Below are 14,276 nucleotides of genomic sequence, written 5' to 3'. Positions count from 1 at the left end.
ACATCGATGCCCTCTCCCGTCTGTCTCTTCCCGTACGGCCGGAGAATCCACTAGTCCTCTTCCTGTCCCGATGCCGATGCCCAGATTTGAGCGTCTCCGATCGACGTCAAGACAAGGACAACCCTGAAGACAGGATGGCCAGTGTCCACTGTTTGCTCTCGGCAGTGGGGATCCTGAGCTTAATTCAACCACACCTTATTGACCTCCACCATCGTGACCCATCGGCGGGCAGCAAGTGTCTCACGATACCGTCAACAATCCAAGTTCTCACCGTTCTTTTTCTTTTACATTTCGAACTATTGTACACATATCCTGATATTGGCTTCAAAGAAGATGACATTCCTTATTCATGCCAATGAGTACGGTTGGTGACAAGCCACCACCAAGCCACCTTCATGGTATCTTGTCTTGACGCCAGTTGGAAAAAGTCACGAGACTGAGTGAGATCGCATGAGTGGTGACCAGTCAGACAAACAGGGTCAGCCCCCGCATTCCCCAGTTTTTGTCTCCCGATTCTGTCGTTTCCTTTCCATCACATCGGTTCGTCATCACTTGCATGGTTGCAAATTAATTCTCCTACCCACGAATCACATCACACCTTGTCTGGCTTCAATCCGCGGCATTTGCACTTGCACGAGCCCAAAGTTCCCATCACGAGCACCATTGCATCCTGCCCTCCACACCCTCTTGTATGCCTGAAAGCAGCGCTTATTGGTCAAAGAAATGTTAACATGCAGGGGAGCCAAACTGTTTTCATCAAAAGTCGTCTGCAATTCAGGGAAAAAGTCATGTTCGCAAGCAATGAAGCCCGCTCGCCAATTCCTTAATCCTTGGTACACAATGTCTGATGCTACGCTGGTCACCCGAGTCATCATGTTCTTTTCTTGTGGTTAGCAGGCCGCCCCTATCACAAATATCTTGCCGACGTCACATCACCTGATCCAGAACATACTCAACAGCAATACCTGCTTGCAAGTACCACTGGTTTTGCATTGTTCAGTGTGTTTCCTAAGATCACCTTACTACCCCTGATTCTGATGTATAATAACATAGCCATCCACTCTTTCACAAGATCAGGATCGACCCAGACACTTTCCCATGAATTTTTCCCTTGTCTTCTTCACCAGAGTGTTTTACACACGAATGGCAAACAGCTACAATGGCACAGCCGCAAGTCAGACGCAGAACAAGCCTTCACGACAAGCTCAAAATATGGCAAAAGCCTTTACCCCTCCTGGATACCGTGCCCGACAATGAGGCAGAAAGACCGCGCTCCAGCTACCGGCCTAAACATGCTGCTGCCGACTTCTCTCGCTTGACAACTACACCACCACCCTCGATTCTCAACGTATGCCGACCACAAATCACAGAGTCTGAGACAAGTCAGATATCCCCTTCACAAACACGGCGAGCATACCGCCGCCCAGAATCGGCAAATCCTCTTGCTGAGATGCGATTTCGCGGTCAACGGCGGGACATGGCATCCGCATTTTTGCAACAAGAGCACTCAAAGCTAGCCCATCCACCAAGACAACCACCACAGACTGTCAAGAGATCGGTTCCTCTCACCGACTACGAACTTTTCCTTGCACGAGCAGAACTCGAGGAGAGAGCACACCGGGACTTGTTACAGACTATGAATGCCCAGCTACATGACAGTCTCCATGATCTCATCAGGCCAGACCCTCATCAACAGTTTGCCTCACTGTCTCCTACGAGGCTAAGCGCAGGTTCGACCGCCGTGCCAGGGATAAGTCGAACAACGACCGGCAACAAGAGTCGTGAGAGCCGCACCAGCTGGGCACCCAGTTCTGCAACCGGCAACACGGTGGCAGAGATTGTTGCATCCCAACAACACGAGGAAAGTCTAGGAGCACAACCTCACCATGTCAGTTCAAATCGTCAATCACTACCAGATGCCAAGAGCCATTCAGTAGTGCTCAATGGCGTCAAGGCATCAATACACCGCTCAGGGACTGTAGGTCGCATCTCGGACGACGGCCATGCACAGCAGCCAAGGGCTCCAACTCTGAAGAGGCAAGCAAGCTTTGCCCAGAAAATCGCCGAATACATTCGGCCTCCACGACGCGACGCCATGGATATTTGTAGAAACGAGACAACTTTGAAGTTGACACGGTCTAGAAGTCAGGCTGGGCTAAGGAGGCTGGTGGCTGTTCCCATTCACCACATTGAGGCGCTCGCAGAATAATCATCACTCAATTACTTGGTATTGCTAATGAATGTTACGCGCTACCTCTCCATGACACTGTCCCCTTTGCTTTTTGAACTTTCTGTTTCTACGTCTCGTTGTGTAACGTTCGTACATGATGTTAACGACTGTGGGTTGACCAAGACCCATTCACCGGCTCACCATTCAACCCTCAATAAGCTAACGCGGTATCTCTACCCGGTCAACAAGCCTCCAAACTAAAATGCGTCGGTCGCCCTTCTCAGTGCCGGCACCGCCTCAAAAATCGGTTTACTCTCCAATCCAAGCATTACGCACTTCGTTCCACCTTCGTAGTACATGGAGATTGGAGAGCTGCATGTCTTCCGGGCATCGCTTCCGTTGGGCTCCTAACGTACGGTCAAGGCCATAGTTACCATATATCTTGTGCCTTGACAGCTGATCGAGCACTATTATGAGCCGATGTACTCGAGCAATCGGCATATCCGCATCAAGTAGATCGTATGATAGATTGTACCCTGGTGATCTGGGGCAGATAGGTGCGCTTATTGCCTGTTAGGTTCTGTCATGGTAAAATGGATCACGAATTAGATGGTAGCGATCGCATTTGCTTGATCGCAAACCCTGGGCCCGGGTTGATGTCGATAGTACACATCTATTTGCCTGTAAGTGCCGCATCGTATGCACGTTCAAGTCTCAACGCGGTACAACCCAGTCCTTGATGCCAATGCCTACAAAGACTACGAGAATTTCCCCGTCAAGTCAATATGCTTCTCTACCGGAGGTCTTTACGATTCCACGCCCTACATGTCAAACTATTCAGAAGGATTTGACCACGACAAGGTAGCTCGAAGGCAATAAAACTACCACAACAGTAATTGAATATTGGTAAGTTGCAGGTGACGGTTATGGGTTGTACGTTGTGCCCGTCCAGGGGGGCACGGGAAAGGCTTTACGATCAGATTTGGCTAGGCCCTTCTTGCAATGCGATCTGCTTGCTTGTTCATTTTGTTCAACGCCGGCATGTCTTTTGGCCTGATGTACCTCCTCAGATCAGTAGACCTCATGAGAGAGTTGTTCAACCAAATCACTGACTTTGGCTATAAGGTCTCGATGAAAGCTGGTGTTAAGATCCTGATACTTGATCCGGCCGCATTTGCCAGTTGGTGATGGCCGTGTGTAACTGGGACGTTTTGAACGCTCTGAACACTCTGGGGACCCTGGTGTTGGGAAGTTTGGACGAACCTTGAGATGTATCAGAGATGATGTCACAATGTTACTCTCCGGACGCTGTCTGTATCTGTACATGACCGATGGCCATTCTGCGTTGGATGTTGAACTTGGGGAAGAGCTGCGGGTACAAGATGCGCCGCTCTGAGTTATTCTCCCTGTAATTCCCTGCCCCCATTGGGTTCAGCATCGCCGTGTTGTTGCGCACGAGGGCCGTTCAAATTGAAGCAGGTTCTCCCGTTGTCCACGAAATGGGCGGTCTTCTGTCTTCATCCTGGGCTATGTAGCTTGCATAAGATTCACATGTCGTCGGCGACGGTTCCGTCTCCACCAAGTCAACAGAAAATACGTGTCTGTGCAGTCCTCGGGCTCTTAGGGCTGTGTGGTCCGCGTGATCGTTTCCGCGGACTCTGTGCGGATTGGGAGTTTGTGAAGGTGGAATTGACGATCAAGTCCCACAACTACTGGGTACCATATAGCGGGTGCTACGTCCCGGGGCTGCCTTCTCCCAGCAGGAACGAAAGTGATTATCGGAATAAGTTGATGATGAGCTGTCTATATACGAATGCCTGCTCGTTAATTGGAAGTGAAGTGTAGTTCAAAGTCGAACACGGTCTCCCACAACGACGACAGGATCGATGGGAGTCGCGACTGGATGGATCGATGCGGTATGTCGTCTATACAAGGGACTTTGCTTCGACCGTGCATTGCTCTTACCTGACAAAGTTCAGTTGCCAGCTATTGGAGGCAAATTCGGAAGGGAAGCCGCGAAGTCTCGTACAAATATCCCAGATCGCGATGCGGCCGGTTTTGAAATGAATGTGCCGGCGTAGTGACGAAGGCGACTTCGTTTGGCGAAGTAGATCCAAGTTTGCATTTACCTCAGCGCCGGCCGCCACCCGACTTGATTCTGGCAAATATCCCAGTGGCTCCTCGTCCCAACTTTGAGGACATTTAGCCATATCAACTGGACAACCAGCTATATGGACCAGACAGAAGCCTTTTGAAGTCGGAAAACCGCGCATTACCATTCCATCACAGAGGGACTTGAAGTTCGACACGCAGTACCGTTCGATCCTCGCAGGATCCTTTCTTTGGGACGTTAATACCATCAAACAGCGAATGGTGGTGATGGTTATACCTTCTCAGCATTGGCAGCGTCAATCCAGATTAGATCTACCATCGACAAACTTGACCATGACGGTCATGAAGTGGTAGCACTCAAGTAAGCCTTTAAAGGTACAATAGTTACTTAGTCTTCCTTTTCCTCCAATGAACCACCCTCTCGCTCCCCTCCATCGAACCGTACCGTGAGCACCACAGTCTGGCTGCACCTTCTACACCCTGAGCGGCACCCCGCAACCCCCAACGGGCAAGTACGCCTTGGTCGACAAAATCAAGGCCAAAGCCAAACGACACAAAATGGAAGTTACGGAAAGCGCTAGTACCTACTTACCTTGCCATTGAATTTACAAGCCAATTTGTCGACTTCAAGGGTAAAGGAGTCCCAACTCCTCCAGGCATCGACGCCCAAGCGCATGGCGTTTTTATTACAAAGGTGTAGGTGCGCATTCCACTAGGACCTGATCGACAAAAAGCCGTCAAGGATCAGCTAGGTGATGTAGACCTACCTCGTGGGTGGTGATGAAACACTGCATCATCTCCTTCGTCTCGACGGTCTGGTGCGTACCTCGTCGTACAACGAGGTAAGGACGGCATACCTGTAGAGCCTCTCCAACTCTCCATTCCCGCTCCCCGATGGTATAAAACTGCATCACTTGTAGATCCTCTATTCGAAAGCGCATGTTGAATCAATCAGACACTCGATTTTCAAGGGATGAGAATCTTTGAAATGGAATCTCTTCGCTCTACAGCAGGTTGGGGTTCCCGTCCTGGAAGGACATGGCGTACTTCATGGCAACGCCATCCTAGTCCTCGTAGTCTTTCTACCCGTCGTAAAGATGGGAATCTTGATGGTTGCCAAAGGGGTAAATACTTGCTGGGAATGTGTATGACTCCCTGTAGTTTTTTTTTGAGCTTAACTTGCCGCACCGTCCCTAATGTCCTCATGCACCCTTTTTGACTTCGCGCACCCAATTTCAGCTGTCATAATTACAAGCCGTTTTTGCGTATAGATTCTTGTATTTCTAATGTTCTAGAGGATTATGGTGCGCTAAGTTATGAGGGTATAAAAGTAATTGAATACAACTAACTGTAAGGTACGAGCGCTTTGGTATTAGTTATTTGACTAAGTGCAATCGATTTAGAGCGTGTAAATATAGTTGTATAGCGATGCAGTTGTGCAGAAATGTGGCCTTGGCTGTGCGGCGATATTGAAATCGTCAAGTTTCATTGACATACGATTGAATATTACATAACATTCTAAAAGTGGGTTTTACTATACAAAACGCAAGACTTTACATGTCAGCTGTCATCGGCTGGCATGTGGGGAAAATGGGGTGCGTGAAGTTAAAATAGGGAGAAACCTCCGCGCACACCCATAAACTCCCCATGCACACCCAAACCCAGATGACGGCTGTCATATAAAACAGGCTGTATTTGGTGTAAAAAACGGGTTTCTCAATGTTTCTGACATCTGACAAGGGTCTCCACATTGCTGTGACTGCTGTAAAGACCACTGTAAAGACTGCTGTACTCAACAAGCACTTCAAAATACCAGAATAAGAAGGATGAGGCTCCCAGAACGTGTATATTCCTGCAAAGTAAACAAAGGAGGATATCGCTACTCACTGTAGTTATAGGGGTAAGGCGCTGTACTGCAATTGAAGAGTGGTGCAAGAGTGTGTAATTGAAGGGTATAAAAGAGGGTATAAAGTATAGGGGGCGCTACCTATCAAATACGTACAATGCAGCGTGTCACTTGTTAATGTGGGGGAATGTTATAAATATTGAAAGCGTCAAATTTTATAGCTAAAATCGGGGTTTATAATGATAGATGACATCAGTTGTCACATCCCCACTTTTTGGGTTTGGGTGTGCATGAGGAGTTTTTGGGTGTGCGCGGAGGTTACCCCTAAAATAGGGTGCATGAGGACATCAGGGACGGTGCGGCAAGTTAAGCTCTCTTTTTTTTGTTGTATATCATCTTTGGATGACCGGGGGCACATTCCTTTGGTCGCATGGAAGCACGTATTCTGGAGCTTTCCATGTCGATGGATGGCCACGAGGACATTGAACGGCGGGTTGCTGAGCAGTTGATCTTCTCGCGACTGCTGCTTCATGTGCACTTCTCGTCATACGCTGCGTAGGTGTTGGCGTAGCTGAAGTGGGATTTTGGGCAACTGCTGCCGGGCCTCTGGCCTTGCAGTGTTTGATGTTTTCTGACTCCAAGGTCTTACGTCGTGATGGATAGAGGCAGAGACTTTGTCTAGAGGTATAATATATAGCATATATCGATAAGTGGGCAATGAGAAGCCTTTCGTGCCTCCAGATCGGAAGTTGTTAGACCTACTGGTTTGGGAAAGAAATGGGTGTTGAATGTGAAGTTAGAAAGAAGAGCGGTTTGGCCGCTTCCTTTTCAAATCGTTACCAACCCCTCGGAGGTTGATGGTTTATTTATTCGACACTCATCTTATCACCGCCACGCCTACTCTTGCTCTTGCAGGAAAATATGTGGTAGGGTATGGCATTGTCGACGAAGTTCCGCTTGTCTACGTAGCTGCTGTTAGTGCTGGGAGCTATAGAGAACACTGGAATAGAACGGACAGTATGGCGATGTGGAGGAAACTCATGATGATGTCACGATGATGACGGCGGTGAAGACCAGCATGCAGATGGCTTTTTCCTTCGAAATGATCAATGATGTGACTTTGTCAAGTGAAAATACAGCCTGTATATGCGGACATGAAATATGTTATCACGGTTTGGCTGCATGCCTTCGGCCATGTGTAAATAATCGATGTCTTCAGTTAAGTGAGCACGGGAATTGTGGAAGTTGTGGTATTGACTTGCGTGATCGTGCGGTAGAAACGACAAAGGGCTTGGGATGGAAGAGGATAGAACAGAAACGATTACAAATGAATCTTGATAAGTGTCAATCTATCGGGTATTCTCTTACTTCTTAGGCCGTGTTCGTTCTGGCAGTAGTGCAGTAAAGGCATCTCTTCTAACCCTAACCCAAAGCTTTTCTGCCACCAAAAAGATGCTTCCGTTACTGTACTACTGCTGGAACGAACGCGCCCTTATATACCTGTCCATGACCCCTTCGATGCCACATGACTCCTTTTCCCCTGAAAACCTGGTCCTTATACATCCTCTTTTGTCATCATGCAGTGTGACAAGCTTCGTCACCTCCAAGAACTGGCTGGGGAGTGTTACCATCATTCATGTCCAGCACTGGATGTATTGACCCCTTTCTTCTGTGTTGTCTCCAAGCCTTCAACAGTCATTCAACCATAACATCACTCCCTCTCATTCGATCAGTAGCAATCACTTCAAATCCTCCATAGCCACATCCCCATCTCTGTCCCTCTTCCCAATCAGCCCCTGGTTATGTTTCCTTGCCCATTCATCGTTGACAGGCCAGCGGGCAGTATCTTGGACAACTGTTGGACAAACACAATGTTAACATCCATCATCAAAACACAGCAACAAAATCAAAGGGCAATTAACCAGAATGACGACTAACCTTCCATAGCAAACCTCGCAAATATCTCTTCCTCTCCCTCTACCTCAACACCACACTCCACAAAGTGCTCCACCGCTCTGTTTCTCTTGAACGGATGCCTGTCAAAGTTTGGAGTATCGCCCAGACAGACTCCGAGCAGCTCAGGGGCAGGGCAAGTGAGGATAAAGAACTTGTTGCTGTTGTCGTTGTGCCTCCCCTCGTCAGCATCACGGCCAGTGTCGTCGCTGTCGTGGTCATCGTCGTCGTCGTTCTTCTTGCCAGATGTGGAGGTACCGAAACCAGCAGCAGCGAGAAGATGTTGTTTCGCCTTGAAAGCCCAGTATTTGCCCTTTTTGACTTGGGAGCGCTTGATTGTGGCACGCTGAGCGGCGGCGGCGGGCTTGGAGCTTGAGGACTTGGTGATTTTGTTTGTCCTGTTGTTGTTGTTGTTGACGGGGGCAGTGGCTGCGACGGCAGAGGAGGAAAAGGTGGATGGACCGGGTGAGGCGGTTTCGGCTTTGCCTTTTCCTTTGTCTTTCTTGGGAGACAAGGCTCTGGAGCCGGAGGCAGATGCGCTGGCTTTCGTTGCGGCGGTGGTGGTTGACGGGGAGGTAGCGGCGCGGGCGGCGGTGTTGTTCTCGACAACGTCCGCAGCCTTTCCTTTGCCCTTCTCTTTGGCTGCGAGTCGCTTGCGGGAACGATTGAATGGTTCGGGGGAAGAAGAGCGAGAACGAGCGCGTGTTGTAGGGTTGGTGCCGTCGGTAGCGGGGCTAGGATCGCGGTGTCCAGCTCTGGTTTGGGCACGAAGGGAGCGCGCGGTTTGAGCGGGAGCCGTAGTAGAGGTGGGCTCGGTGGGCTGTTGCGTGTTTGAGGTTGTGGCTGCCGGGGAAGCTGATGGCACGTTCGGACGTGTGCTGCTGGAGGAAGCGGTTGCCTTGACGGTGGGCTCCTCGTCGACTTCCCAATAGGCAATGTTTTTCGGATCCTTAGCGCGGAGTGCGGCGCGAGCGGCGGCAACTTTGGCGGCATAATCGGGAACAAGGGTGCTGGGATGGAGGTGATGAACCTCAAACCACGGATTGCCCCATGGGTTCTCTCTTGTTCGAGGAACCCGAAATGGGTCGGGCTCCGGCGAGGAGTTTCTTGGGAGAAAATCGGCATTCTCAGCGCTGTCGAGCTGGATTCTGTCCTTGAAGTTCGCGTCGTACCATGGGTGAGTTCTCATCGGGGTTACTCTGATCGACCACCCATCCAACGAGTTGCTTGCGTCGTGGTCCACCATCAACGGGATCTGCCAGAATTGCTGTTTGTCGAGCAGCACCATTGATTTCATGGGCGAGTTGAGAAGGGTTGTGAAGTCGTCCTGCAGGTCTTTGTAGCGCTTCTTGTACGCTTGTAGGGTTTTGAGCGTCTCTTCCCACTTCTTGCCGTACGTGATCAATTCTTCTGTAAAGGTGACAAACACCTTCATGGCTTGCTGGTGGACTTCCTCGAGTTTGTGCTTTGTTTTGCGCCAAGCTTCGTCCTCCTCGTCATTGATCTTGACGAATTCCGGAGTGAAGGGTTTGTGGGGAACGTAACCCTGTTCATTGGGCTGGTCCTTGGACGTCGTTGCGTTCTCCTTGCCGCTCATGGTGTAAACTTCTGGGACTTGGAATGCGTGGAAGGTTGTCGCCGGGTGCAGATGCTTCTCGACTCTGAGGAAATATCGAGCAGTGAGATAGGAAGCGGATGTGGCTTGATTGGTGTACAAGGGAGTCGCTGTTGACAAGTAGACGGCAAATACGTTGACAGCACTTCTTTGTGTGTTGGTGCAAGGAGAAAATTTTTTGTGTTCGGACGTTCGGTGAAGACGATGAACCGATAAGAATTTAAGGGAAGAAATGCCAAGAGTCAGATGATATGAAGCTATTGATTGTGCTTTTGTCGACGCCCATTACGTGTTTTCTTACGTCTATTGAATACTTCCACGTGCCTGAATTGGGATTGCTATTGTGCTTCAATATTTCCATTCAATCCAACCCCAATCATTCAAACCATAGCCGGCATCAAAGTAATAATTTCCTGGATCGCTGGATGGAGTTTTTCTGCAACTTCAAATTTCCCACAATATCAGATGAATGACCTGGAAGCCCACCCAACAAATCTTTTGTGGATTTTACAAACGTGCCGACATACCTAGGTACAATAAGAGGACACTCAATGTCGTAAGCAAGATGATGAAGGAGGAAAGATCGAGTGAATGGGAATCATGTAACCTATTGAGCGTAAGAGGACTTGTGAAACAAAACGGATATTTTTACCTATGTTTGTGCGTACGTCTTGAGTTTGTAGTTCAGTTGTACAGTACCTCTACTGTAGGTAGTACCTCAAATCACGACCTTGACTACCCGACAGCCCTCTAGTTGTTGGTTCAAGTTGTATCGACTGGAACACATTACCCCTCAACTGAACTCTCGTCTTGCCGTCTATCGTCCCATGTTCCAGCCCCTCCGATATCCAGACTACCTGAGCCTTGCTCCTTCCTCGTCGAATCCTTCGACAACGAACCTGTCTGCGACCCACTAAAGTGTCCAACTGGAATCCCTAACCAAATTTTCCGGACGACCAAGATTGCTGCCTGTTCATCCCAGGCGTCCCTTGTTCTAACTTCTGCCCTTTTGTTCCTTCTCCTTCGGCCGGCACCAACCTTTTGCGTTCTTCCCTGGCTCTTGAACCTGCCAGCATCGCTACTTGTCTTCAACCAACGTGGCTAGAATGCTAATCCAGACTTTCGCTAAATCTACAGCCGAGCTGTAACAGCGTCTTCCTTCCACTCTCAAGCTTATCCCTTTGTTGCTGTTGCTCGTTGTTATCCCAGTCATAAAGCAAGCCAAACGGTGGAGGACAACACGCAGTAGGTATGCCCAAGAAAGCACCTATCAGGTGGAAATGCCGCCCTATGAAACAAACAGCAATATGAACAACCTTGAAGTCTCTGAAATGTTCGTACTGACCAAATGCTTTCACTTCTAGAGGTGGGGAGCATGTCTGCATCGGCATCGACTTTGGAAGCACCGGTGTTCGGGCCTTCGCATGGTCGGTAGGAAAGACCGGTAAATATTTTCCTAACCTGCATCACCTTCGTGTCGGCCTGGATGGCATGAGCTATCCTGCTCATGGCTATATCTACGATGACAACGAGCCCATATATATTCCTCGGAATCTCGCTGTAGACCGTGAGCCGGAATCTCTCAAATACGGTTTCTACTTGCTTTCTGGCGACCCGCATAAGTTGATGGATCAGTACCCGCTGATGAAGAGACTGAGGGATACCTGCAACGATCAAATTCGAAACAAGCTGCGAACCGGCATTACTTAGGTGCTTCAGAACTTGAGAACCGCGATCGAAAGCAATGAAGCGTTCATGGCCAACGGGTGGAGGATCGGTCGACTATGTGTCACCGTCCCGAATCAGTGGACGTTGGAATTTGAGGAGGTCTACACCAGACTTCTGGCTCAAGCGTTCGACTGGACCTTGGGCGAGGCCAGATCGAGGATACTGTACTACACAGAGACAGATGCTCTTGCCCACTTCTTGCTCTCTACGGATGATTATGTTCAAGTTGCCAAGCTCTTGCGTGGACAAGAGCAACAGAGGGTTGTACTCGTTCTGGATTTTGGTGGTCATAATTTGGTAAGATTCATTCACTGCCCTCGCATGAACATTACATTTCATTTGGACAGTAAAATGCTAATACCTCACCACAGAATGGTGCAATTTTCTGGGTACAGAGTACTCAGCACCAGGAACCCAAGTTTTTCAGACATGGGGAAGCATTTGGTTAGTACCACTTCGCAACAGCGGCAACAACTAAACGGTTCAAGCTCAGGTTCACCGTTCAACTAGATACTGATCGTACTATAGGAATAGGTGGTGGAGGAGAGCATCTCTACTTCAATGTGCTTCGGGCTTGCGAAGAGAAGTACAAGGCACAAACGGGCGCTGCTGTGGGGGATAGGCTATCTGCGGCTGCAAAAGAACAAATAAGGCAAAAATTCATCATGGAGTATCGTCACTCTTGGGGTCCAGGCGACCATCTTCCTGGCCCATATGCCTTCCATTTGTTCGACGACAACTTTCAACACGTGCCACTCGTTTTCAGCAAGAGTGAGATCGATGATCTTTGGGAGAGGGCGTACGAGGGGGTGATCGTTGTGGTCAGGAGGGAGCTACAAACCCTCAAAATACTGGCATCAAAAGAGCATGGCGGATCCATGCCTGTCCCTTTGGTCATTGGAGCAGGAGGCAGCATCGGCAATCAACCTCTGTATGATAGGCTACAGAGCCTCATCAACCAGTTTGATATCGAGGATACCGCGTTTGTCAACAAAGTTGGGCTGGATTACGAGTCAGTCATTTTCCCTCACGTGAGCTACTAGGTTTCTGTTGGTATGTGCTAACAACAAGGCCTTACACCATATACAGCACCGTTCGGCTTGCGAGGGGAGCACCTATGGCAACGGTAGACATGGTCACTGTTGAAGATTTCCTCAAGCAAGGTGTCGGTATCGGCATCCAGATGCGGCAACGCCACACTTACAAATGGGACAACAGCGCGACCACAATTTTTTACTTTGTGAGTCCCCCCCGGCCCCCTGCTTCTGCCATGTACACTCGTCCATGGCACAACCACTTTCCTAGAGGATGACAGGCTCCGTCCTAACACATTTCTTTTTTTTCTTCAACAGTGTACCAGGACGGGACATTACAGGGGAAATTTTGATTGCCAACTCCTCAACATTCGCGACGGCGATGAGTTTTGTCTTGTGTGTGATCCCTGGTACGCTGATAAAATTCCAAACCTCCAAAACGAGGACCCCAGCTCCCTTCCTCAGATCAGCGCCGAGCGTGGGTACGTTCTGCTTGAAGGTCAACCCTCTATTTTGCCCCCCAGTCGCGCTGAGGGTAGGTATTTTATCAAGGCGGATATCAGAGGAAATGGCAACAACATGCAGCTTGTCCTGGACATAGCGCTGGTTGCAATCCCCAACCGAGCCCGAAGTAGCCGCTATGAAAAGGTCGACATCCACCTCCCGCTTTACTATGAAGGTGGAAATAACTGTGTTTTTGTCGGAGAAAGGGGGAAAACCTTGCGCGAGGCCATCAGAGACTTTCAGGCTAGGCGCCGCCTGGATGCTCAGGACTTCCTCAACCACATAGCGTCATAAGAAAGCCACACGGCCATGGGTGGGAACCCCCCGAGCTTTTCCCGGCTTTTTTTCTTCACTTTCTTCTACCTCTTCTGTTCTTTTTCTTGGCTTCAAGCGAACCACCCAACCTTTTGTCAGACAGCTTCTTGGACGGCACCAGAAGGAGGATGACGTACAACTGGAAGTCCACTTGCAAATTTTCAGCTCTGCTATGGGAGTCATTTTAGCAGTGGAAGCACGGTTTTCAACATAGAGGAACGCGAGTTGGGTTATCAATGGCAAGGACATTGGGAATTTGGGACAAGTGTTCTCCAAGCTCAACATTCAATGGGAACCAGGGTCTCATCTGCTTCCCTTCATCAAGGTATGAAGCTGTCGAGTTTTGCGGAATCGGATCAGCAACATGTTGACATGAATGGACTGGAACAACTATAGCGGTTGGCCGAAAAACCGGGAAAGGCTGTTAAATCTCTCAAGCGACACTGATCCGATTGATGGGGGCGGTCACGCTGAAGAAGTGAAGGACACCGGTACTTCAGATGTATCGCAGTGGTGATAGACAATACAAACATAGCATTTCGGCCAAGAGAACTGTGCGCACACACATTGGGAGACAATCTTGAGCTTGATAAGTAGTTGGTTGTCCACGACAGGAGGACCAGACTCTGGAAATAGCAGATATTACCTTGCAGTCGTAAGAATAAACCAATCAGGGACAGTCCAATTTCGTTCTTTGTTGTCAGGAGGGGTCTTTGCAAGTCCGCGAAAAGAGTTACCATTATTCATCAATACAATGATCAGGGTATCATGAATCCTCCCACACAGGGGCTACCTAGAGGTTGGATTCAAAGGTATCTTAAAGACGCATAGGTGTGATGATGAGCAAAGAGGCACCCAAGGTCCGATATTCTGAAGGTGACATGTGCGTTCCATCCTTGTGACCATTCGACTAGGTACTCACCAATCAGCGAGACCAAACCCTTTCTTCATCTTTCCCCTCCCATGGTCTCAATACCTACCTGTCACCGCAGCACCCCC

The 14,276-nt window shown here is 49.2% G+C and overlaps 5 protein-coding genes across 5 annotated transcripts; 3 read left to right on the top strand and 2 right to left on the bottom strand.

Annotated features, from left to right (window-relative positions):
• Nucleotides 1-1,053: 1,053 nt before the first annotated feature.
• On the top strand, nt 1,054-2,284 carry NEUTE1DRAFT_116231 (uncharacterized protein; the record flags this gene model as incomplete). Its single annotated transcript, XM_009850726.1, has 1 exon — nt 1,054-2,284. One exon carries the CDS (start codon nt 1,160-1,162, stop codon nt 2,207-2,209), a length of 1,050 nt encoding a protein of 349 aa, XP_009849028.1.
• A 1,732-nt stretch (nt 2,285-4,016) lies between these two features.
• Nucleotides 4,017-5,223, bottom strand: NEUTE1DRAFT_108297 (uncharacterized protein; the record flags this gene model as incomplete). Its single annotated transcript, XM_009850725.1, has 5 exons — nt 4,017-4,095; nt 4,136-4,559; nt 4,599-4,649; nt 4,871-4,994; nt 5,050-5,223. 5 exons carry the CDS (start codon nt 5,221-5,223, stop codon nt 4,017-4,019), a joined length of 852 nt encoding a protein of 283 aa, XP_009849027.1.
• Nucleotides 5,224-7,867: 2,644 nt separating this feature from the next.
• NEUTE1DRAFT_135798 (uncharacterized protein) lies at nt 7,868-9,678 on the bottom strand (the record flags this gene model as incomplete). The annotated part of the gene is made up of 2 exons (XM_009850724.1): nt 7,868-7,983; nt 8,067-9,678. 2 exons carry the CDS (start codon nt 9,676-9,678, stop codon nt 7,868-7,870), a joined length of 1,728 nt encoding a protein of 575 aa, XP_009849026.1.
• A 569-nt stretch (nt 9,679-10,247) lies between these two features.
• Nucleotides 10,248-11,406, top strand: NEUTE1DRAFT_135797 (uncharacterized protein; the record flags this gene model as incomplete). The annotated part of the gene is made up of 2 exons (XM_009850723.1): nt 10,248-10,252; nt 11,061-11,406. 2 exons carry the CDS (start codon nt 10,248-10,250, stop codon nt 11,404-11,406), a joined length of 351 nt encoding a protein of 116 aa, XP_009849025.1.
• A 1,169-nt stretch (nt 11,407-12,575) lies between these two features.
• NEUTE1DRAFT_40312 (uncharacterized protein) lies at nt 12,576-13,256 on the top strand (the record flags this gene model as incomplete). The annotated part of the gene is made up of 4 exons (XM_009850546.1): nt 12,576-12,664; nt 12,785-12,868; nt 12,983-13,089; nt 13,165-13,256. Coding segments are annotated over 4 exons (372 nt in total), but the record flags the coding sequence as incomplete, so codon positions are not given.
• Nucleotides 13,257-14,276: the final 1,020 nt, after the last annotated feature.

Source organism: Neurospora tetrasperma (assembly GCF_000213175.1).
Source record: "Neurospora tetrasperma FGSC 2508 unplaced genomic scaffold NEUTE1scaffold_2, whole genome shotgun sequence".
In the NCBI taxonomy this organism is placed as follows: domain Eukaryota; kingdom Fungi; phylum Ascomycota; class Sordariomycetes; order Sordariales; family Sordariaceae; genus Neurospora; species Neurospora tetrasperma.
The sequence above is the reverse complement of the archived record's forward strand: the minus strand, read 5'-3'. Positions and strand labels throughout refer to the sequence as shown.